General features: G+C 35.8%; 1 protein-coding gene and 1 long non-coding RNA gene across 2 annotated transcripts in view; both read left to right on the top strand.

Moving 5' to 3' along the window:
* Positions 1 to 24,346, top strand: part of LOC118348865 — a 60,870-nt gene extending 36,524 nt beyond the window's left edge. Inside the window, exon 2 of the mRNA XM_035691392.1 lies at positions 23,859 to 24,346. Coding sequence (XP_035547285.1) covers positions 23,859 to 24,346 — 488 coding nt within the window. The remainder of the gene's footprint in view (positions 1 to 23,858) is intronic.
* Positions 13,009 to 13,310, top strand: LOC109000750. The gene is made up of 2 exons (XR_001997766.1): positions 13,009 to 13,091; positions 13,185 to 13,310. It is a non-coding gene; the product is annotated as an uncharacterized LOC109000750 (long non-coding RNA).
* Positions 24,347 to 26,589: the final 2,243 nt, after the last annotated feature.

Genomic DNA, 26,589 nt, shown 5'->3' with positions numbered 1-26,589 from the left:
TGAACATGCCTTCACTCAGATATCCCTTCCCCACAAAATTACCCCCTTTGGTCAGAACAAATTTATCTGACTCAAAGATTAATTTAAACCCATACTTATTCAGAAGACTACCAGATACAAGATTTTTCCTAACTTCTGGTACATGATATACATCCCTGAGAGTAAGCACTTTTCCAGATGTGAACTCCAAATCTATTGTGCCTTTGCCTTTAACTGTAGCAGTGGATGAATTTCCCATGTAGATAACGCATCCATCTTCTTCCGACTCATACTTTTTAAACAAACTCTTGTCTTTGCAAACATGTCTTGTTGCTCCTGAGTCAATCCACCAAGAGTTGTCTCCTTCGAGAATATTGACCTCAGAAATCATGGCCATAAAATTCTCTTTGGAGTCAGAGTTTTGTTGTTTCTTTTTAAGGAAACGACAATCTCTCTTGTAATGGCCTGGCTTTCCACAATGAAAGCAATTTACACTCAGTTTCTTCTGATTTTTGTCTTGGAAGTAACTTTGTTTTCTTCCAAAGTTATTCTTTCTCTTCCGATTTTCATATCCAGATTGCTTGGGTTGTCCAATTTTGTGAGTCTTCCCTTCCTCTACCATATGCATATTGGAGGTCAAAGAGTCACGCTCTTCTTTACCATTTCTGAGCCTTATTTCCTCTTCTATACGAAGATGTTGGCTTAGATCTTCCAGAGACATTTCCTCCTTTCTATGCTTTAGACTTCTTTTATAGTCTTTCCATGATGGAGGAAGTTTATCGATAATGGATGAAACCGATATAGAATCATCCATCTTCATATTGTGTTGAGTGAATTGATCAAGAATATGCATAATTTCATTGAATTGTTCAACAATAGGCCTAGAGTCTACCATTTTATAACTGAAAAATTTGGTAGCCAGAAATTTCTTACTTGTCGCATCTTCTAAGAGATACTTAGCCTCAAGTGCGTCCCAAAGATCCTTGGCGGTTGCTTTGTTCTGGTACGCGTCGAACAATGTGTCAGACATTGCATTGCAGATGTGACCCTTGCAGATGTAGTCGTCTTGTTCCCACTTGACTCTTGCCCGACTTTGAGCAATTGTCTCGTCTTCATTTGCAGATGGCCTAGGAGTGGTTAGAACATACACCACTTTTAGACTGGCCAGGAGAAAGTGCATCTTCTTTTGCCAGCGTCGAAAATTGGCTCCATCAAAACGTTCAAGTTTGACAAAGTCCGCAGCAAACTCTCTCAAACTATGTGCCATTAGTAATGCAATATTGTCTTAAGATTGTTGGAACAAAGGGGCTGCAAAATAGACAATAGTGAGAGAAAGTTTGCTTCAAGGCGCGTTACAATGTCACTTTCCTTAAGACAATATTCGCCCCCACCAATAACGGTATGCACACGGGTTACAAGCAAATTTGCCTCCAAGATACAATGAAGCCCAGAACAAGTCTGTTTGTCTAACTGCGTTATGCACACACGAAATTAGACCCCGAATACCCTCAGATTTTGCTATTCAACCAAGAAATTAGAAATCTGTTCTCTCGAGAACAAACAGATTCTAACAAGTTCTAATAATATGAAGAAGTGAAGAACTTGGGAGAGAGAGAATTCGAAATTATATTCTGTTCTTCTCAAATGGCAGGCCAATGGGTCTATTTATAGATGACCAAAGGTTGTGAACGAAAAGTTATAACTCTTCGTATTTCTGAAAACTGTTCAGAACCAGTACATATATTATGTCTGTTGCCAAATGACACAACAGTTGGACTTAGTCCAATGGTTGCCTTGCTTCCACTTGAACTGGATGGCACCAGTTCGAATCATGAGACGCACACTTTTGGAGTTTTATTTTCATTTTCCCAAGCATTGCAGCACCTCGCTGCATGTGCCTCGCGCGCGCCCCTTGAACCCCAAACATTGCAGTGCTTCACGCATGCACCCCTTGGTGCTGACAGCACGCCTCTTGGAGAGGCTTCTAAATAAATCCACAAAAACCCTTCCTTTGGAAGAGGCGTGGATCGAACCCAGTCCATGGGTTTACATGGGAAGCATCAATACCACTAAACCAGTTAAAGGCTTATGGTTGCAAACAAAAACACAATAATATAGCCATTATAAGTTTCCATAACTTCTCTCTTTCCAAACTAATTCACAACTTCCAAAAATAAATCCCCAAAATATTATTAATAATAAATATTATATATACTATTTTGAAAATATTTCCCACAATCCCCCACCATTTTCAAAATACATCCTGGTTAGAATAGGAAAACTTATACATAAATGAAGGTGTCTTTTGGACTTGAACCTTCACATAGTGAAAATACATCAAAGCTAACCAGAATGGCATAGTAGACAATGCTTTGAACTAGCGATTCTATACGATTAGCCGGATATATGTGAAAGGTGTCTTTTGGACTTGAACCTTCACATAGTGAAAATACATCAAAGCTAACCAGAATGGCATAGTAGACAATGCTTTGAACTAGCGATTCTATACGATTAGCCGGATATATCTCACATATAAACTTTCTTCTCTTTGGGTAGTTCATAAAAGCCGACACGTGGATTGGCCTTGTGTCTATATCCTGGTTTCATGAGCGCTCTAGTGACAAAGCCTTAATTCGCATAGGAGGCGGCACCACCCCCGACACTCATATAGGTAGACTTATCAAAAGTGTCCTGTAACTAAACACTTTAACATAACCATGTTATAAGTCTATTAAGAGCTTATTGCTCAACCTCTCCTTTTCATTACAGTACCAAGCACTTCAAACTTTGGGATGATTAAATTAGTTTTAAAACTAATTTAAATATTACAGTGCTTGCAAATCACGAACATATAATGTACTTTGCTCATTGAACTCAAGTCTTGATATGTTCAAGAGTTGAGTCGAGTTTCCATTATTGGTGATTTTATTGTATTGGCTTTAAACCCATCCCCTTTGATGTCTTCCACATCAAATCCCTTGCAAGTCCTTTAGTTAATGGATCTGCCAAATTTTGACAAGATCTCACAAAATCAATTGTAATTACTCCATCTGTGAGTAATTGCCTTACATAGCTATGTCTTAATCCAATATGCCTAGACTTGCCATTATATATATGGCTATAGGCCCGCGACAGTGTAGCCTGACTGTCACAATGCAAAGATATTGGTGGCATTGGTTTTGGCCAAATAGAAATCTCTATTAATAAGTTTCTCAGCCACTCTGCCTCTTTGCTACAAGAAGCTAATGCTATAAACTCTGCTGCCATGGTAGAGTCAGTTATGCATGTCTGCTTCTTTGATCCCCAGGAGATTGCTCCTCCACCAAGGGTGAATATCCACCCACTGGTTGACTTGTGATCATCATGCTCAGTTATCCAACTGGCATCTGAGTATCCTTCTACTACCGAAGGAAATCCGCTGTACTCAATACCATAATTTATGGTATTTTTCAAATATTTGAAAATTCTTTGTACAGCTATCCAATGAATATGACTAGGGTTACTAGTGTACCTACTAAGTTTGCCTACTGCAAATGCAATATCAGGTCTAGTACATGTCATAGCATACATTAGACAACCAATAACTCTAGCATATTCAAGTTGATCCACTGCTCTCCCAGTATTAGGATACAATTTAAAATTTGAATCAAAAGGTGTAGCCATGGGTTTGCAATCAAAGTAATTAAACTTTTTTAATATTTTCTCAATATAATGTGATTGGGTTAGAGTTATACCATTATCATTTCTTATAATTCTAATACCCAAAATCACATTTGCAATCCCCAAATCCTTCATATCGAAATTTGATGACAAAAATTTCTTAGTACTTTCAATGCTCATATTATCAGTGCCAAAAATCAACATGTCATCTACATATAAGCATATTATAACACCTTTATTCCCATTGAACTTGCTGTAGACACATTTATCAGATTCATGTATCCTAAAACCATTTTTCACTACAGCTTTATCAAACTTTTCGTGCCATTGTTTTGGTGCTTGTTTAAGTCCATAAAGTGACTTAACCAATTTACAAATTTTATGTTCTTGGCCAAGCATGACAAACCCCTCGGGTTGTTCCATGTAAATTTCTTCTTCTAACTCACCATTCAAGAAGGCAGTCTTAACATCCATTTGATGGATTTCAAACTTGTAGATGGCTGCTAAGGCAATCAAAGTTCTGATAGTAGCAATCCTAGCAACTGGTGCGTAGGTATCAAAATAATCTAACCCTGCCTTCTGGGTAAAACCCTTTGCTACTAGTCTTGCCTTAAACTTTTCAATTGTTCCATCTACTTTCAGTTTCCTTTTAAAAATCCATTTGCAACCAATAGGTGTCGAACCAGGGGGTAAATCTACTAATTTCCAAGTATTATTACCCATGATTGAATCCATTTCATCATTAATAGCTTCTTTCCAAAAAGCTACATCCTGAGACTTCATAGCCTCTTCATACGTCATAGGATCATTCTCAACATTGTGTGTAATCATGATTTGGTTACAAGATGAATCTCTTGTACCATCTACCAAGTACACAAAAAAAATCTGGTCCAAATGACTTTTCAGTTCTTACTCGTTTACTCCTTCTTGGTTCAAATGGTTCACCAGATTCACCATTATTTTCAAGTGATCTGTCTAATTCCACTATTTTATCATTAAAAAGTGGAATTTCACTGAATCTATTTTCAAAAAATTCAGCACCCCTGGATTCAATCACTGTATTGACATCAACAGAACCGTTAGGTTCCACAACTAGGAATCTATAGCCAACACTGTGATGTGCATAACCTAAGAAAATGCACTCAATGGCTTTTTGTCCTAACTTCTTTATCTTAGGTTCAGGTAATCTAACTATGGCTCGACAACCCCAAACTTTAAAATGATTTAAGTTTGGTTTTCTTTTCTTCCATAATTCATATGGAGAAACTTTAGTTTTCTTGTGGGGTATTCTATTCAAAATATAGCATGCTGTCAGCATAGCTTCTCCCCAAAAACTTTTGTTTAAACCAGAATTAGTAAGCATGGCATTAACCATTTCTACTAAAGTTCTGTTTTTCCTTTCTGCTACTCCATTTTGTTGTGGAGTGTAAGCCATAGTAGTTTCATGAATAATGCCTACAGATTCACAATAAGCAGGAAAGTGATATTCACCTCCTCTATCGGATCTAAGACATTTTATCTTGACATCACATTGATTTTCTGCTTCATTTTTATATGCTTTAAAATTATCCAAAACTTGGTCTTTTGAATGCATCAAATAAACATAGCAATATCTAGAGAAATCGTCTATAAAAGTCACAAAATATTTTTTACCTCCTCTAGTAGGCGTGCTATGCATGTCACATACATCACTGTGTATTAATTGCAATAAAGATGAAGTCCTTTCTACTCTAGAAAAAGGTTTTCTTGTAATTTTTGTTTGCATGCATATTCTACATTTATCTATCATATCTTTGGCATATTTAGGAATTAAACTTAAATTAACCATGTCATCAAGCTTTCTAGCATGAATATGTCCTAAACGACAATGCCATAAAGAATATGAATCAAGCATATAAACAGAAACATTCACTTTATTATTAATATTGAGTTTGAACATGCCTTCACTCAGATATCCCTTCCCCACAAAATTACCCCCTTTGGTCAGAACAAATTTATCTGACTCAAAGATTAATTTAAACCCATACTTATTCAGAAGACTACCAGATACAAGATTTTTCCTAACTTCTGGTACATGATATACATCCCTGAGAGTAAGCACTTTTCCAGATGTGAACTCCAAATCTATTGTGCCTTTGCCTTTAACTGTAGCAGTGGATGAATTTCCCATGTAGATAACGCATCCATCTTCTTCCGACTCATACTTTTTAAACAAACTCTTGTCTTTGCAAACATGTCTTGTTGCTCCTGAGTCAATCCACCAAGAGTTGTCTCCTTCGAGAATATTGACCTCAGAAATCATGGCCATAAAATTCTCTTTGGAGTCAGAGTTTTGTTGTTTCTTTTTAAGGAAACGACAATCTCTTTTGTAATGGCCTGGCTTTCCACAATGAAAGCAATTTACACTCAGTTTCTTCTGATTTTTGTCTTGGAAGTAACTTTGTTTTCTTCCAAAGTTATTCTTTCTCTTCCGATTTTCATATCCAGATTGCTTGGGTTGTCCAATTTTGTGAGTCTTCCCTTCCTCTACCATATGCATATTGGAGGTCAAAGAGTCACGCTCTTTTTTACCATCTCTGAGCCTTATTTCCTCTTCTATACGAAGATGTTGGCTTAGATCTTCCAGAGACATTTCCTCCTTTCTATGCTTTAGACTTCTTTTATAGTCTTTCCATGATGGAGGAAGTTTATCGATAATGGATGAAACCGATATAGAATCATCCATCTTCATATTGTGTTGAGTGAATTGATCAAGAATATGCATAATTTCATTGAATTGTTCAACAATAGGCCTAGAGTCTACCATTTTATAACTGAAAAATTTGGTAGCCAGAAATTTCTTACTTGTCGCATCTTCTAAGAGATACTTAGCCTCAAGTGCGTCCCAAAGATCCTTGGCGGTTGCTTTGTTCTGGTACACGTCGAACAATGTGTCAGACATTGCATTGCAGATGTGACCCTTGCAGATGTAGTCGTCTTGTTCCCACTTGACTCTTGCCCGACTTTGAGCAATTGTCTCGTCTTCATTTGCAGATGGCCTAGGAGTGGTTAGAACATACACCACTTTTAGACTGGCCAGGAGAAAGTGCATCTTCTTTTGCCAGCGTCGAAAATTGGCTCCATCAAAACGTTCAAGTTTGACAAAGTCCGCAGCAAACTCTCTCAAACTATGTGCCATTAGTAATGCAATATTGTCTTAAGATTGTTGGAACAAAGGGGCTGCAAAATAGACAATAGTGAGAGAAAGTTTGCTTCAAGGCGCGTTACAATGTCGCTTTCCTTAAGACAATATTCGCCCCCACCAATAACGGTATGCACACGGGTTACAAGCAAATTTGCCTCCAAGATACAATGAAGCCCAGAACAAGTCTGTTTGTCTAACTGCGTTATGCACACACGAAATTAGACCCCGAATACCCTCAGATTTTGCTATTCAACCAAGAAATTAGAAATCTGTTCTCTCGAGAACAAACAGATTCTAACAAGTTCTAATAATATGAAGAAGTGAAGAACTTGGGAGAGAGAGAATTCGAAATTATATTCTGTTCTTCTCAAATGGCAGGCCAATGGGTCTATTTATAGATGACCAAAGGTTGTGAACGAAAAGTTATAACTCTTCGTATTTCTGAAAACTGTTCAGAACCAGTACATATATTATGTCTGTTGCCAAATGACACAACAGTTGGACTTAGTCCAATGGTTGCCTTGCTTCCACTTGAACTGGATGGCACCAGTTCGAATCATGAGACGCACACTTTCGGAGTTTTATTTTCATTTTCCCAAGCATTGCAGCACCTCGCTGCATGTGCCTCGCGCGCGCCCCTTGAACCCCAAACATTGCAGTGCTTCACGCATGCACCCCTTGGTGCTGACAGCACGCCTCTTGGAGAGGCTTCTAAATAAATCCACAAAAACCCTTCCTTTGGAAGAGGCGTGGATCGAACCCAGTCCATGGGTTTACATGGGAAGCATCAATACCACTAAACCAGTTAAAGGCTTATGGTTGCAAACAAAAACACAATAATATAGCCATTATAAGTTTCCATAACTTCTCTCTTTCCAAACTAATTCACAACTTCCAAAAATAAATCCCCAAAATATTATTAATAATAAATTTTATATATATACTATTTTGAAAATATTTCCAACACTCTTTCCTTTTCTGACCTTTAATGTCTGCAACACCCATGGAAGAACTTTGAAGATCATCTGTCTGCTGTGAGTTTTGATTCCAGAATCTGGCTGCTACTCCTGCAATCCCTCCAGCACGCATCCAAGGACCAAATGGAAAACTATCATCTTTAAATTTTTCCCGATTACAGTGTCAGGAACTACAATCCTTATGATTATGACCCAACTTCCCACTGCCATAGTACAAATTTGGTAAACACTCATAAACAAATCTAACCCAGCAATGAGTTTGAGAGCCCAGACTGAGACGTTTACCTCTCATTAGAGGTTTTGTGATATCAAAAGTTACCCTGACTCGAATGTACTCCCCCAAGCAACTTCATCACAACAGTCAGTTTCCTCCACTATTCCAATACTATTACCAATCAAACTTGCCACCCTCTCAGTCATTGCATGTAAAGGTTAATCATACAAACGAATCCAGAAAGTAGCCTCAGTAATGATGAGTTTACGAACCTGAATTTCGCCTGCAAATTGTTTAAGCAATACTAGATATTTATCAAAAGACCAAGGCCCTTCTCTTTTGATCCGGTCTTTATCTCTAGGATCCTCAAACTCAGCCAGCAACAAATTCAGCAACATTAAACATCATATTAGCCACCCACGAGGTTGCCATAGCTGGTTGCCCCTTGAGAGGCTGTCCAGTGCCTACTTGTGTGACCACCTAGGAGTGTTACCCCTACTAGGTGGCTCTTTTTGTTTTTTTTAATTTATTTTTTTTAGTTTCAAGATTTTTTTCAAATATTGTAAAATACAAAGACTCAAATTACAAGGAGAAGTGAAAAATATTTCTGATCTTTCCAAAAAGGTAAAGTAGCATTATTACATTGTTTGTGTTTATATATAATCTACAAAAACTCTACTCAACCTCCGGTTCTCTAACCGCACGGCACACTCCTGACGTGGCCGAACCCGGTTCTCGCCAATGTCACGGTTCATTTCAGATCCCGAGCTGCTTACTCTCCCTCTTCTCCCTCAAAGTGACTCGACGCAACGCATCTCCCTCCCTCTTCTCCCTCAGAGTGACATTGGCACAACGATTTGAATCGTCTACGAGCCTCAGACCTCTCACCCTCGTTCTCCCTCAGACATCTCGAACCTCATACTCTTCTCTCTCACGTCTTCTTTCTCACCCCGACGCCCTAACCCCAAAATCTCCCGAACCCTAGAAAATTTCTACGAGCCTCAAACCTCTCACCCTCGTTCTCCATCAGACATCTCGAACCTCATACTCTTCTCTCTCACGCCTTCTTTCTCACCCCAACGCCCTAACCCCAAAATCTCCGGAACCCTAGAAAATCCCCAAAATCCCGAACCCTAGAAAATTTCAGCAGCAACATCTAACTCGAAGACCTTCTCTTTCTTTAACCCCTTCTCTCTCCCCTGTTCAGCCCCAAGCCGCTGAAGACCCATCTCCCTCACCCCCTTCAGTAGAAGAAATCTTCGACGAAGGTATTTTTTTTTTCCAATTCATTTTAAATGTCTAGCTTTGTGTCAATGCTGCGTCTGTCTCTCTCAAAGTTTCTACATTTTTTTGTTAGGTACACGCGGACCGATTCAGCACAACCTTTTGAAGACCCATCTCCCTCAGCCCTTTAAGTTTGAAGAAATCTCCGTGAAAGGTAATTTTTTTTTGCAATTCGTTTGAAATGTCTTCCTTTGTTCACTCAGAGTTGCTGCATTTTTTATGGAGACACACTTTAGTGGGACTGACTTCTCAGTCGCACATGTTTACACATTAAATTCTGGATTTTTTTTATGCTCTGCATCTGAATTCAAATGTTAATGGCCATGTATCATTTCTATGGTACAATGCACAAAAGCAAAAGCCGACTGAAAACTTTTTCGGACTCCAAATAAAAAACCCTTTAGAAATTAGGTTACATCCCTTGTAAATTACATTTTGTTTTTGTAAAAGATCTCTGTTATGAACTATGTTAAATGTTGAATGTAAAATAATTGCCAAGTAAACAGTTAGCAATTTGCCAAAATATTTTATGCTTTTATGCCAGAGAAGCTAATGTGCTCGATAGTGGCTTGGATAACTTGGCATCTTAGATTTTAAAACAACATAAATCATGGCTGTCACAGCTTGTACAAGAGCAATGTTATAGTGCCTTTTTTTTCATATGTATAATTCCATATAGGTTTTTCTTTGTTCTTTTGATTCTTCTTCATGCATGAACAACATAGTAGATTAAGAAAGTCACATTGATAAAAACCATTAAGACATGTCGATATTGCCTAAATACCCAATTTGTATGGGGGTACTTAATCTCAATTGTGTTTGCATTTGAAACTTCAAAGTAGATGAGGAACTTGAATATGTGACCTAAAATAGAGGTGAGTTGGTCATTGCTAGGATTTTTAAATTAGAAGCTTTATTAGAATAAGAAATTGACTATTTCATATAAACCTAAGCATTTATAAATATAGTAATTTGCGACCACATGAAGCATGTGATCGTTATTGAGCCTTATCTCTGTTCAATAGCTTCTGTTATGGTTAAGAACTTCGAAATGTTAGCATTGACGGGAGATTTTTTGCCCATATGTGAAGGGGAGTGTTAGAATTAACTATTCTTATCCACTTAACTTTCAGAGTTAGTGACACTTAATCAATATATTTTCATGGTCTATTTGGATATATTCAATCCTTCTTGTCAAATTGGAAACCAAATTGGTTCCAGTAATAATATTTTCTTGTTATTCCCTTTGGTGCACCATGTTTCCAATATGTTATCCTCACACTTTTGGACTCTACTTTGTATGCTTCCTAGTCGAGGACGCTTAACCTCAGTTGTATTTTCTTAGAATTTCCCATTTATCTAATTTAGTTAGACTTAAGTGGTGTATAGGTACAAAACAATGTCAGTTTTTGATCTGTTTATGTTGTGTAACATACCATGACCAGTGTATGAACTCCTGCTTCCATCATCTCTTCCAAATTGATTTTCCAATATCTTCTTGTCATTTCTCTCCCCACACTTCCTCTCTTTTTTTTTAAAAAAAAAAAAAAAAGAGACGAGGTATCCTGAAATAGAAATAAATAATTGTTCCGATGGAACCTTCTTTTCTACCTCTAACAGATATTAGCCATTGATCCATGATTCAAGCCATTAATTTATTTCTATTCTATTTGTTATTAGCTTTATTACTATTACCAAATAAAAAAAAATGACCGAAAATAGTTAAGAATCTGCTCTTAGGAATCATTAAATCCTCGCAATGATGGTTTGGGTGTATCGTATAAATTCTTTGAAATGAAAAAATCAAATAATTCTCTGTGGTAGATAGCCCATATATTTTCAATCTATTAAATATTCAATCAACTTCAAAATAAATAACGAAGGAATTGTTAAAGGAAACATGTGAAAGATACCACAGATAAAGATGCTCTCCAAGTATCCACATAAATTACTCTCGTCCCTATAGAACTAATGAATGGTAATTTGGTAAAAAAATCATTTCCGGGTTTTATTTACTGTTTCAGTTTATGACCTATATAGTTTTTGAAGCATTTTTGTTACTCTAGTTGAGCCAGTTCATCATTTTCCTAATTACCTTAGTTTTTTCACCCTTATATCGGTTACTTAATTTTACTATTCGCTTAACGACAATGCCCATAGTTTCACTTCACCCATTGTGATCATTCACTTACCCATCTCTTACACTCCCCCTACAATTTAAATGATCATTTGTTGCATAATAGAACTTGTGATTTTTAACTCCCAGAGGACCTTTTGATTTCCACCTCCCAAAGGACTCTTTGGTTCCACTTCCATTGTAGCTACCAAACAAAAACCAGAACTTTTTTTTTTTAAATTTTGTTTTTTTTAAAAAAAAAATAATGAAGACAAAGATAAACAATGACCATAATTCTATGAAAAAAAATTATAAATGATGAACAATTTATGAATGACATCATTATAGGAACAAAAGAACGTATTTTCAACCAACCTTTTAGATTTGGCACTGTGTCAATAGAGTTGAATATATTTACTTTATTTATGTCATACACACACATACGTTTTATATTGTAAAATGACAATGAGACTGCATTTACCAAGATTGCATATCAATATAAACAATGACAAACAAAACAAATTTGGAGCTCTCTTCATGAAAGTGTAAAAATGTCTACTTCGCAATGCTGGGGATATATTAACTAAAAAATGCTTAATGGCAAAGATCAGAAACAAGAGTCCTGACTCTCAATAACCTAATAAATTCTAACTTTGAATACCTCTTCAATTTCTGGCTTTCTTTCTTTTTAATAGAATTGATTTTGTAATTTCAGAATCAAAATCATACCTTTTCATCAAATACTTATATTTTTGTGCATATAATAGTCACAGTTTTTTGATAAGTAAGTTAATGTAATTATTAAAGAAAAGCTATAAGGGTGCTACCCAAATATCTACACAAGAATGTAGAGATAATGCACCTACAAGTATCTTAGACATGTTATATAATGTCTAGAACTTTATATGTCACACTAAAATTTACAGTTCTGCAGACCTGACATCATGTTAGATGATTAAATTTCTAAATGTTGTCAAACAATAGAAGTTGCCAGATTTGTTGTTAGCATTTTAAACTGCATCTTAACTGCTTTTAGATAGATTTATACTTAGTTTGAAAAAATAATAATGTCAAATTGATGTGAACAATAGATGCACCCAGATTTGTTGTTAGCATTTTAACTTGTTTGCATGTTCCAACATGCATCTTAACTGCTTTTAGATAGATTTATACTTGGTTGGGAAAAAAATCAATTAATGTCAAACAACTGACGATGCACACAGATTTGTTGTTAGCATTTTAATGCTATTCATCTTGTTAGCATATTAACATGCATCTTAACTGCTTGTAGATAGATTTATACTTGGTTTGAAAAAAATAATAATGTCAAACATTAGAAGCACCCAGATTTGTTGTTAGCATTCCCCTATAATGTCTGCAAATTGTTATCATAATATATGATTGTGGTTTATATGATGTGGAATATTCTGCTCCTACCTTGTAATAATTCTGATAATGAAGCGTGTGGGTAAAAACTCAGTGTTGCACTTAAAAGTAGTCATCTCTCTTTCATCACGTAGATCGACTATGGCATTGAGTCAATCATCATCATGTGTAGTTAATGATATTGAAATGGAATCACCTTGTTGTTGGTGTGGTTTGATAGCGCCATTAAAGATCTCCCACACCCACAAAAATCCTGGAAGGAAATTTTATGCTTGTCCGACTTATGGAACGGTAAATAATTTGTCAATTTTTTTGTATTGCAGTTGAATGAATGTACCAAAATATTTATTTACATGAAATTTTAAATTCTTGAATTATACACAGGGAGAAACAAGATGTCAATTCTTCATTTGGGCAGATATACTTCAATCAGTATTATCTGAGAAAAACCTGACAAGAGAGAATGAAATTCGGAAGAGGGAGGATGCTTTGTTGTTGCGTGAGTATGAAGCTCACAAAAAAAAGGACAAACTATTAGAGAGAGAGAAAACGCTGCAAAAGCAAGATGACGACCTTCATAAAAGGATAGTAGAGAATATGGTTGTACGTATTTTGTTGTGTCTATATTGGATTGTATCACTTGTAATTGTTTTTGGTTGGTTCTGAATGTAGATGTATCATGTTAGTTTTAAATGAAAATAGATTGATGGAATCCTAACATGTATGATATATTATCTATGAATATAATTATGACAGCTTATATGTATATGAAGTTCAATGTTTTGCATGTGTAGTTGGCATAGCCATTTTTTACATGGACTTTCTGCAATGGCAAGATTTTTTGTGTTTAGATATTTAGAGTTGGCAATATTTTTTGAGTAAAAACAAAGGACACATTAGTTAGTTACGTGTAGCTTTCGAAAGCTACTCCATCAATGATATAAAATAACATAATGAAAGAAAAAAGCCAATCAATGATAATTAAAAAAAATAACAATATATGATTTGGAATGACTCATGAAACATGTGACATTAACTGCACAAAAAATCCATGTTTACAGGTATAATCTTCGTTTGTGTTTAAACTGAAGCACATTATGCCTTTGCTGGCATTGACAAACCTGCCAAAATGTTCAAGTTTCGGTTTGGTGAATATAGCTCCAGATAAAGAAATCAGGCCAACACTAACAAGTTGATAATAAAGTAAACAAAGTGAATTGAAAAAAAAAATACAGATAACACTAATACAAAAAATAAAATCCACCCATTTCTTCTTCTTTCTTCTTTGGTTGCTAACGATTCAGTAATTATAAAAGTAATGCTAGATCACCCTTGAATCATCATCATCACGACCTTTTTTTAGTAGTCTTTGGTGGATAACCTTCAAACTACAAAGTTAATACATTAATCCTCTTACTTTTTTTTTCTCCTATCAAAATCATGAGCATCACGAAACCTGCACCCGTAAAGTCTCTGAAATACGGCCAAACCACATCCATCCACACAACAATAACTACAAGTTCAAGGAATTCTGCAGTGGCAATACTGCTGTAAAGCCATGAAGGCAGATTCTACTAAAAATAACTCTTGAGTGATGGAAGATAATCCATTGAGGGTAATGTAGTCAAGTAAACATACCTAATTGAAGAAAAATAGCTATTATTCAAGTAAACATAAATGATTCCAGATCCTAACATACATACGATCCACTTGCTCCAGTTGCTTCAAAATGTAAAAAACAATTAAAATGAAATAGTCAATGTACCATCACAACCCATATACACAATTAGAGGTTCAAGAACATAACTGACGCAATTACTCAATATATGTTCAAGAGTTTGTTACAAATTCGCCAAAACATCTCCAGACTCTACTCCATCAGTATAGTTTCATGAATTGCACGGGATCATGCATATAAACTACGACAGCACTCTACTATAATAAACATCTCCATGGTTGAAAGGAATTGGTAGGAATTGCCCGGGATCAAAGTACTCTACTGTAATCCTCTTATAGATTGAGTCTCCAAGCCCTGTAATTTAATCAGTCCAAGTTGTGAATTGATTTAGGCCATATGAAAGGATGATCCTTCTATATAGAAACGATAAGTACTTACAATGAGCATTTGAGCAGATCACTTCTTTGTGAGAGAGAGAGAGAGAGAGAGAGATTTATCACCTCCATATACCCTCTTAATGATGACATGTTAACTTCATTTATAGTAACATCAATAGTAAACTACAGAACTCAGGATGCTTCCACCATATTCGCTTTCAGACAAAAAGCCCAAACTCTATCTTCCACCATAGTTCCCAAAAGACTGAGATCTCCAAAACACATATACACAATTAGCAGGCCAATGCTACTCAAAAAAAGAGGACATTATGTAGGCTAAGTTCCATGGGGCAAGCTTGGCGTAGCCTGAATATATTAAAAATATCAAAATTATTTCTCAGATTACATTAAAAACAGAAAAATATATATGCCAAAAGATGGGAATAACCTCACACCTCGTCATCGGCCAGAGGCCTTACTTGTGTTAGAGTACTACACTGGGTTGGGATAACAACTTCGTCAACAGTAGCACCAACTTCTGACACCGGCAGGTCAACATTATATGAATCGTCGTCAAATATTTTCCTGTAAGTCTAAATTGGAAAATAAAAATTTACATCTATTAGGAACAATATATGTAAGTCTTTCCAATATCCACACAACTGACGATGCAAAATGTAATACCTGTGTCTTCTTTCTCTTCCTTGTAGCCTTCTCAACCATTGGGACCTTTCTTCTCGTTGGCGGTCTCCCTTTCCTCCGAACAACGTTCGGGCTTAAAATTTTCTTATCCTTATCGGCACCACGTTATCTTTTAACTTTGTTGAACTGGACTCAGGCTCTAATCCTACACACTTATGCTCAAACTCATCCAACATATGAAAGAATGCATTCACATGCTCATTATTTCGAGATACACGCGTCGCAAATCTTAAACATCTTTTAACGAAAAGCTCATACCGTCGTGCATCCGCATTGACCCGTAAATCATCATAGCTACTCTTAACAAGTGTGTATCTTCTCTTTAAGTCTTTCCTCCATCTATCCAACACATATTTATCTGGCAACACATGAATGTACTTCATTTGACAGACTTTCAATCCATGCCTACAGAGAATTCCCCTCATCTCAAACAAGGCACACGTGCATTTAACTTCGCATTCGTCTTCATTAAAGTAAACTATGTGCTTCACAATTTTGGACTGTCCATCAGGTGTAGAGATTTCTTTGAAAACATCAAAGGTGGAAATGCACCCTTCAATGCCCACAAGTGAAGGGTTACATAAAAGCATCCCCCAAACCTCTGCTTGGACTTCTTTAAACTTTGCATTTGTGTACATTGATTGAAACTGGCTCTCAATTTTGAATAGGGATACACATGGGATGGTTTGGTTACACGACTGAAAATCAGATGTCGTCTCTGCCTCCACCTTCTTCCTCAAAGTATTGTTGAATTGATCGATAAATTCTTTCAATGTCGTACCGGAATGCACATATCCGTCAAAGAAGGCGTTCATACTTTCAGACCGTTGGGTAGTGCTCATACCAGCCCAGAATACACCTTTCAAGTAAACTGGTACCCAAAATGACCTCTCGGTGTACAACCCCTGCAACCATGCATTATCAATAAGGTCATACTTATGAATTAACTGCACCCACTTCTCCTCAAATTGTTCGGAAGTTTGTGTATCATAGACTGCACTTTGAATTGCAGTCTTCAACCCTGCGTTATATGCCAAGTGGGATCCCAATTTCTCAGGCAGTTTCCGCATTATATGCTAGAGACAATATCTATGTCTTGCATTAGGGAATACAATTTGAATCGCATTCTTCATTGCTTTGTCTTGGTCAGTTATGATGGCTGCGGGTGCCCTACCATTCATGCATTCTAACCAAGCTTCAAACAACCACACGAAGGTGCTTGTGTCCTCGCTTGAAATCAAGCCTGCCCCTAAGAGTATGGACTGTCCATGATGGTTTACTCCAACAAAAGGAGCAAACGGCATCCCGTACCTATTTGTTAGGTACGTTGTATCGAATGTGATAACGTCTCCAAAGTACTCATATGCCGCCCGACTTCGTGCATCAGCCCAAAACACATTCCTAATTCTAGATTCATCATCCACATCCATGACGGAAACAAAGTCATCATTAATTTTCCTCATTCTCTTGAAGTAGTCGTTTAGTGCTTCATCGCCTCCTTTACCCATTCTTAAATATCTAGCTTTGTCAATAAAATTTCTACAATATTTTTCTTAGAAAGCTAAATTCTCAAACCCCCCCGCATCAGTCACAAGTGCTTGAAAATTTTTATTCATCCGAATACCCGCTCTATCATTCAAATCAAGCATTCTCTGACTATATTCATCCAAACATTTGTGAGATCTAAAAAATCTAGATTTCTGTGGGCTAACTGTACTGTGATTATGAACAAGATCAACACTGGTCAACACCCATACCCCATTCACAAAGCGGGCATTTATCTTTGCCTTACAATCAGTTTTTGTCTTTGGTCGTGGCTTTGATAAATTACTGTGGCTAGGATAGTACCTGCCGCCACGTGCACAACCAATGGTCACATACTTCTGATCCCCATCCAGATCTCTCTTCGTCCTTTTTATGAAAACACCAAAACCCTCTTGTTTGGCGTATCGTTTGTAATAGTCTAAAACCTCCTTATCACTAGAAAATTGCATACCAGATTTTGGAGGCTCGACTCTATTATTATCATCTGATACTTCATTCATCCCCTCTGCATCTGGCTCTATATTTATGTCGGACAAAGTTTCTGACAAGGAAGATTGCATGGTTAGGAACATTATCCTATGATTATATATACCGTGGATGTTAACTCATATAAATAAAAAAGTGTACCTCCTAAATTCTTTTCACCTACAGCATTGGATGGCTGAGTTGATGACTCACTTGCGCAATGTGGGTAGGGGATATTTGGCACACATGGTGGCATCGCCGAATGCTGCATTTTTTCGGAATGCACGTTATTCAGTAAGAAAAATATGGAGGTAGAAGAAACAATCATAAAAAGAGACTCAAATGAACTACCTGAGTTGTATTTTCACCTCGTCTCAACTCATCCGGATTAGTCGACAAAGGGGATGGCATGTTTGGTCCAAAGGGTGGCTGTGGCAGATAGGGTGGATGTGGCAGATGCTACAAAAAATCCATTTTCTTAGAATGACTCAAACCCACGCACTAAAAAAAATCAATATACTAAAATAACTTTACTTGGCTACCCCAAGCATATGGATATGGATGTGGATATGGATATGTTTCTGACAAGAGGGATTGCATGGTTAGGAACATTGCTATTTTTAATATATATATACAATGGATGTTAACCCATATGGTTAAAAGTGTACCTCCTAAAAACTTTTCACCTACAGCATTGGATGGCATAGTTGATGACTCACTTGCGCAATATGGATAGGGCATAGTTGGCACACATGGTGGCATCGCCGAAGCCTGCATTTTTAACTATGCATGTTATTCAGGAAAATACGAAGGTAGAAGAAAAAATCATAAAAAGAGACTCAAATGAACTACTTGAGTTCTATCTTCACCTCTATTCAACTCCCTCGGATTACTCTCCAGAAGGGATGGCATGTTTGGTCCAAAGGGTGGCCGTGACAGTTGCTGCAAAAAATCCACTTTGTTAGAATGACTCAAACCAACGAACAAAAAAAAAAAAATAATAATATACTAAAATAACTTTACCTGGCTACCCCAAGCATATGTATGTGGATGTGGATATGTATTTGGAGGCATCATATATGGTAGGTTATATGGATTTACAGTTCCATAATATCCCTATAATATACAAATAAATCATGGATTTACTATTCTCTTACAATATCTGAAGCTACGATATTTTCAAATAACCAATGTGTATCATACCTGGGTGAGTCCAATCGATGTAGAAGGCCTGGGTGGTCCATCTTCCTTTTTGCCCATCACACTATTCTTCAATAACTATTGAGTGTTACAAAATGTGTATTAGCATAAGCAATCCCTCAACCTACATTCACAAAGTATAGTTTATATACATAAAAGAAGAAGGAAATATCCCATATATCTAACAACTATGCATTGATCATACAGGCTCATAATTAATCCTCATAATTAATTAGGGAGACATATAATTAGAAGCTAAGAGCAGGAAAAAACCTACATAAAAAGTCACTAAAAGTAGTCCCATTCAAGATAAAAGAGGCCACTTGTAAATGCGAGCAACAAGCCAGTTAATCTTTTTTTCATTTAGATGAAAAGTGATGTAAGACAAGTATTTTTTAAAAATTTTAAAAATTTATTTTCAAATTGTAAATGAAGCTTGTTTTTACTATCGTTACTCTTTTCAAATATATGGAAAGAGAGAAAAGGGGTCAACGAACAATCTAAGTTGGGTTTTTTTTTGGGCAATAAATTTCTCATTATGACTATCAAATTATCTTATTTTTCATTTCATTCGAATATTTAACGGTTGCGATCACATTCAAAAAGAAAATACAAGTTCGGTATCATTTTCATTTTTTTGACTAACATATACAAAGAACTCTAGCTAGCTAGCCCAAAAAATCTAATCTAAACTTTTACAACTCAATTAAAGATCATATTCATATAAGAATTACAAAGGCATTTCAAGTGATCAGATCAGAATCCTATAATCAGCACGATATTTTCTAGTATTATTTGGTAGCTAGCTAGTCACTTGAAATTGCCACATTTGACTAGTTTTTTTTTAGTTAATAATTATTTATTGTTGCCATAATGTATTCCCAACAAGGTAATTTTTGCCGGAATAGAGTTTTGCGGCAATATGTGATCGCCACAAATAAGTAATAAGTTTATTGAACAAAAAATATTTTCAGCCGATTTTTACTCTCCATAAAAGGTTTTTCACAAAACTAAATAAAAAAAAGCACAAAAATAAAATACATAAATTACTTGAACTCCCCAACTCAAACATGAAAAAGGACATTATGATCAAACAACACATGTAGTACCTCTTCAACTAAGAAAGAATGAAAATCGAATAAAATGTCACAGCCAAATGAAATCCACCAGCAGCAATTTAACAACAACAGCATCAATTTAACAAAAAAAGTAATAAGTTCAAGAAATCCACCAGTGTATAGAAAATTTCACAGCCAAATGAAATGAAGAGGTAGTCGGACATAACAAGTGTATAGAAATCCAACCAGGCCAATGGCTATAGCCATGGACAAATCCCTCAACCTACATTCAGATTTCAAGTAAAACAATCAGATTTCAAGTAAAATAGCCTACATGGCCACCTAATCTAGAAGGACAGTGTTTCAACCCAAACATCCTACCAATATTGATAGTTGTGAATGGAAAAGTTAAAAGATCCGTCCTAAAAATGATAGTTATTTTTAGCAACGGAAGATAAGGAGTTACGCGAGCAACTACTTATCGATGCCTAATTGGTTATATGACCTAGAAACTTAAGGCCAAAACTACATCGACTGAGGAACTCCCATACACTTTTTTATTAAATAAGAAACCAACTTGTATATAGTCTAGATAATGGCAATGCAAAACCTAACTCCCGATATCCAAGCTGTCCATCATGCTAGAAAAACATGGGAAGCCATCCTTCACCCCACTCAAATGTATTAGAAATTGTTTTCCATGTAGGGGGTCCATGCTATTTCACTGCATAAAGATAAACATATTGAACTAATTGTAATGTAAACCATACAACCACATGGAGTATTAAAAGTCACCCTTTTAGGCAATTCTTCATCTTTTCATTCTGGACCTTTTTCCCTAGGCCTTTGAAGGTGTTAGCTAATAGGAATTTGCCTAATCACTCTTTAAAATTACAGGTTGAAATGTATGACATAAGATAACATGCTTTTTCAAATGAGAACAATCTGCACAAGTAGCCTAAATACAATTAAATACCCATCATGTTCATATCATCAAACCAAAGTGTCACCGTAATAAAGGTTGACAAACGAAGTTTTTTTAATCAGTTAAAAAAAAATCCCTAGTCCAATATTTTAAATTCAGTCAACTATCCACATTTACCAAATTAATTGTTATTATGTGGTCCTGGAGTCAAAAAAAGAATTTAGTACCTAATGCCCAAAATTCTTAGAAACAAATCAATTATGTTCCACTTGTATCCATAGAATTAGCAAAACTACGAGCATCTCACTTACAAGCCAATAAAGTTGAGACAGTACCCATTATATTCCAACCAGTCTACTTATCAGCAAAACAAATTCCAACCAGTCAAATCTAGCTTTGAGGAATTCTTGAACATCCTATCAATTTCTATCTCAACTTGAAATTGGGGTTTAATCAATTTAGCCATCAGGTGTGGCCATACGTGATATTTTATCCTGGAATAAGTGACTTCTATTATTCCCAATAAACATTGCTCATCCTTCCATTAAAATGAATCTTTCTTTTAGCAAGCCCGGACATTGCTTCGGTACAATCTCGCTCATTTAAGATGTTATCAACAACCAAAAAATCAGTGGCATTCGTACAACATCAACTACCAAAAAACCCCACAAAACACAGATCAAACAAACATAAAATCATAGATCCATAAACGCATAAACACACAAAAATGAGTAATGCTAGAAATGGGAGATGAAACCAAAAGAGAAAAATAAAAACCCTTTAATTTATTTTCTTACCCTTGTAAGACGTACGGTGGCTCTCGGCAGCTACAATACAATACCAGCGGAGGAGAGAAGCCGTGTGGAAGTGGTGAAGCTGGAGAAGCCGTACGGAGGTTGCGTGAACAGTGGCGACTATTTTTTAGACGATGCCGAAGTAATGGAGCCACAAACTTCCGGAGTAATGTAGCCACACTGAGTGGGGAGAGGGTGAGGGGCGAAAGGACACGAGCTGACTGGGGGAGTGGAGGGGATGAGAGAACACGGGGGAAGCAGGGACCGGGAGAACTAGAGAACGTGGGGGAAGCAGGGGAGCAAAACGCCCCTGGGAATTGAAAACAAACGGGTTATGTTAAAAAAAAAAAAAAAAAGGCCACGTCAGATGGAGTGGGGAGGTTGCGTGAACAGTGGCGGTTGAGTAGAATTACTCAAAGCAGAAAAAGCTAAATAACTAAGTGCTTAATAATATATTTGACTTTAGATTTTATATTAAGTTCTCAAATATATTTTAGATTTTTTTTTCAAATTTTGAAATTTTTTTATATATAATTTTAAATTAATTTGATCTTCTAAAAGAATATAGGTTATTAATTTTGGCTTTGTTTTTAAGTTTATAAGTTTAATGTTTTTTAATTTTAGTCATATTTTGAAACTCAAGTCATTTTATTTTATAACCTATTTTTTCAATGCCTTCAATATTATAACATTAATTTGACTATACAGCTAACAGCCTAGACAATCCAAGAATAGCATATCAGTTAACATGTTGCAGCTTAGGGGGGATATGTTTGCTGAAATCATGTGCAGTTGATTGTTGATCATCTGATTTGGTGCTTTCATTCCTTATATATTAACGTATGTATTCATTCCTTATATGACTTATCATCTACCATATTTAACTTATTGTGTAAATCAATTAGTTTTGTTGATTTATTGTATTTTCATTCTTCATTTGGTCTCATTCATCTACAAATACAAACATATGTTATGTATTTCAATAACATTTGAGGATAATAAAGATATAGCCTTTATCCCTCCCTCCCCATATCTTTTCCATCTCCTTTATTCTATTTTATTACATTAACATCAACATCATCACAGTTTTCTACTTGCGCAGAAAGTTTTCTGCCAACTATAATGGTAGTAATTACAGCTGCTATAACGACAATCAGACATATCGTTCCACAATATATTGACAAAAACAGATGTCACAATCAGATAAAAAAATAAAAAGATTTGTTGAGAGGAGCATTTTGGTGGTTTTGGGTTTTGAAATTTTTTATTGTGGTTTGTAAAATAGTAGATTGAAGGTGTTTTTCTTTTTTTTTTTAAAAAAAAGAGAGAGATTCTTAATATTTTTTAGGACAAAGCATGCATGATGGGTAGGTGATTGGTTGTGTTCTTTCTTTTCTAGGATTTGCATGCTCTCTATCTAACTTTAACGGGATCTCTGCAGGCTTGTTTTTCATTGCTGTGTTTCTTATCAGGAGGGTCGACTCAAATGCATGCCATTCTTTTAGCCAAAAAGGATACAACCAGCTTTATTTTGGCTTAATTCGAAATAGAAAGACGTTGAGTGCTAAAATTGGTAACTATTCTTTTCTTGGATTTGCCACAATGTACAATGTGTTTTCATTGGACGTTTGTGGATCTAAAATACAAAACTCAATTCTAAACAGCTAAAATTTGATAATTTTAAACTTTATTGTAATCCATTTACTTCCTGAGGATCATGGGCTGCCGTAAGATTCTAAGAGACTTGAATTACTTAGAGGAATTTCGCATCGATGCATAAACGATACACTTGAAAAGATACAAAACTAATAATGGTTGTATATGATGATGGTGGAGTAATCCACATGCCCTTATATTCTTTTATAGTTTTAATTTGTTGGCCTTTTAAAACAATGGAATGTTTTCTGAAAGAGTAATGCTAGATACAATCATGGGTTGTACAATCGCTACGGACTCCTTTTGAAAAAAAGTAGAGTCCAACATTAAAAAATTAATTTTTTCATGTATATTTTATATTTACTCACTTTTTTCAAAATAAATGAGTGACGCTTGCATACTCACTATATGCAAGACTGCAAATATAATTTCTATTTGTGAAAAGAGATGATAACATACATTTTATTCTTTGGCATTAAAATAGCTAATTTAGAGGAGTTAATCTCTATAAATAGCCTACAAACCACTTCAACTTCTTCACGCCAAACACAGCCAAAACAAGAAAGGGAAAAGAAGATGAAGAACCATATTTGTTCTATAGGCTTTGCTCTCTTGATCTTTCTTCTTCTTATGAAGTGGTCAGGTACTGCTGAAGCACAAACTTGCAAACCCAGCGGTAAGATAAATGGGAAAAAGACTCCTCCTGGACAGTGTAATAACGAGAACAACGCTGATTGTTGCGTGCATGGCAAGTCTTACACCACTTACAAGTGTTCACCACCGGTGTCTAGTCATACAAAGGCCAAGTTAACCATCAACAGCTTTGAGAAAGGTGGGGATGGTGGTGGACCATCAGAATGCGACAACAAGTATCATTCAAATAACACTCCCGTGGTGGCACTGTCAACAGGATGGTTCAACAATAAGAAGAGATGTTTGAATTATATCACAATCCACGCCAATGGTAGGAGTGTCAAGGCGAAAGTGGTAGATGAGTGTGATTCTACCACAGGATGTGATGCCGAACATGCTTATCAACCTCCGTGTCCTAACAACATTGTTGATGGCTCTAAAGCCGTTTGGAAGGCATTAGGAGTGCCAGAAAGTGATTGGGGTGAATTAGATATATATTGGTCTGATGTTTAATTTTCGTCACATGTAACATATACTATACTTGAGCGAAGGTTTGTTGTGATTTTATATGTTTGTGTATGGTATTACAATAATGAATAAACGTGTGTCTTTCTTTTATTAGCTTTGTTTTGCTTGTGTTATTCTAGAGTATTTGTTATAATATTTACTATTTTCACAACTTTACAGCTTGCACTATATATTTTTGCAAGTTCGTGGACCCTAACAAACAGCAATTGTTGTGTCATTTCAATTGTATTTGCCACTCAGAAAAAAGGTTTGATGCGATACATTAATACTGCTTTGGCATACATACATATTGGTAGACATATTTCCAAAAGATCTTCCATTATAATGTCCATAAGACAGAAAATAAAGCTAATACTAATGTTGTCTTAAAGGTAAAAATTCTCTTTATTTTGACTCTTTTGAGAATAGCTTATCATATGGAAACGTTGAAAGAAGATTGAAATAAGGGGAATGAAGAGCTAATTAACAAACTCTCACAAAACTAAATATCTCATAGGACTTAAGGATATCAAAACTCATGATATAAATCTACTTTTAGTAAGAAAAAACATCATTTTAGCATTCAATAATTGACATGAAATTTTGTGAAAATTAAGGTACTGGGGGACCCTAGAGATTCATAGATATTTTTCAATCTGGTATAAGCAGGGATGAAAAAGTTATCGCAATGATCTTCTTGGCAATACCTATATATCAAAATGGTTTTAAATTCAGTAAATTCTTTGAAAGAAAATTAATGCTGGTGCTGTAGTACTTACTTGCGATGTTATAACTAATCATGGGCAAACACATGTCACGCGCATATAATATTCAGTATGCCTTTTAAAAGATTAAAAATTAAATTAACCTTTTTTTTTATATATAGGAAACATCACAAACTTTTCATTAAAAAAAGCAAACATTACAACCGCTTATCAACCCAAACAAGTTGTTTTATAGAAATAGGAATATCATCACAGCAAACATTGACATCCTGGACATTCAAAGCTAGTCTAGCTAACTTGTGAGCCACCCCATTGGCATCTCGAAATACATGTTGGATAGAACACGTAGACGCTCTTTGCATCAATTGTTTAACATCCTGAAGTATATGCCCCATCAAAGATGAAGAACCAGTTGGAGCTTGGATATCTTGAACCATCAATAGTGAGTCACATTCAATCTATAATTCATCAATACCCATATGAAGACAAGATTGCATACCTCTCAAGACTGCAAGCATTGTACTTCATATTGAATCTGTCACAACCAATTCTTTATTTGATACCGCCATAAGAACCACTCCCTTGCTATCTCTTAGTACTAAACCCACACCTACTGCACCTTGTTCATGAAAAATTGCTCCATCTACATTCAATTTGAGAGCATCATTTGCAGGAGGAGACCACTTCGTAATCTTGATTCTTCTGGTTATTGCATCTGATTTGATAATCTTGCACATTTGTTTCATTGAGACAGCTTGAGAAACCACCCATCAAGCTTGTAGTAGTTTGTCCTCAAAAGTTCTCTGGTTTCTCCTATACCAGTTGTAACGCCCCGGTCCCGCAGGGATCGAACAGTTACTCCCTATAACTTAAAACTCACAATTCATCAATATATTTATAGACTCCAAAATATAACATCATCAGAATACTATAAAATCTCTTAATAAAATCTGCCACTTCTTAGAAATCTTCTATGAGTAATCCATTATGCTTAAATAATCATCTCATCGATGCTCCATAATCCTGATCCTTAGCTGGACTATTAAAAAATCATCTAAAAAATAATTGGAGATAAGGGGTGAGTTATCACAACTCAGTAAGCAGAAGACATATATTAGTATGTAAACGTGAGCATTTTTACAGAGTTCAGAATGCAGAAAACAAACATTTCAGTATCAATATGCAAATCTCAACAATACATATTATCAGAAAATCAGAGCGACTTTTCACACATTTTATATTTAGAAAACCAACTTTTCATATTCAAAGACTCCTTTGGCACAACATGACTGAACATATTCGTCTTATCATATCATATCAGAGCATCATATCATAACAGAGACCATGTTTAACCCCCGTGGTAGGATTGTGCATCATGTGGAAAGCCAAGCAGAACATAAATCACCATGTTACCAAAGTGATTGCACTCAGAATAGAAAACCACTATTATATCCCGTGGCAGGCCAGAGGTCACTATTGTATCACGTGACAGGGCCAGAGGTCATTATTATCTCTCGTAATAGG

This window comes from Juglans regia, chromosome 7 (genome assembly GCF_001411555.2).
Source record: "Juglans regia cultivar Chandler chromosome 7, Walnut 2.0, whole genome shotgun sequence".
Classification (NCBI taxonomy): Eukaryota; Viridiplantae; Streptophyta; class Magnoliopsida; order Fagales; family Juglandaceae; genus Juglans; species Juglans regia.
This window is presented reverse-complemented; position numbering and strand designations above follow the sequence as displayed.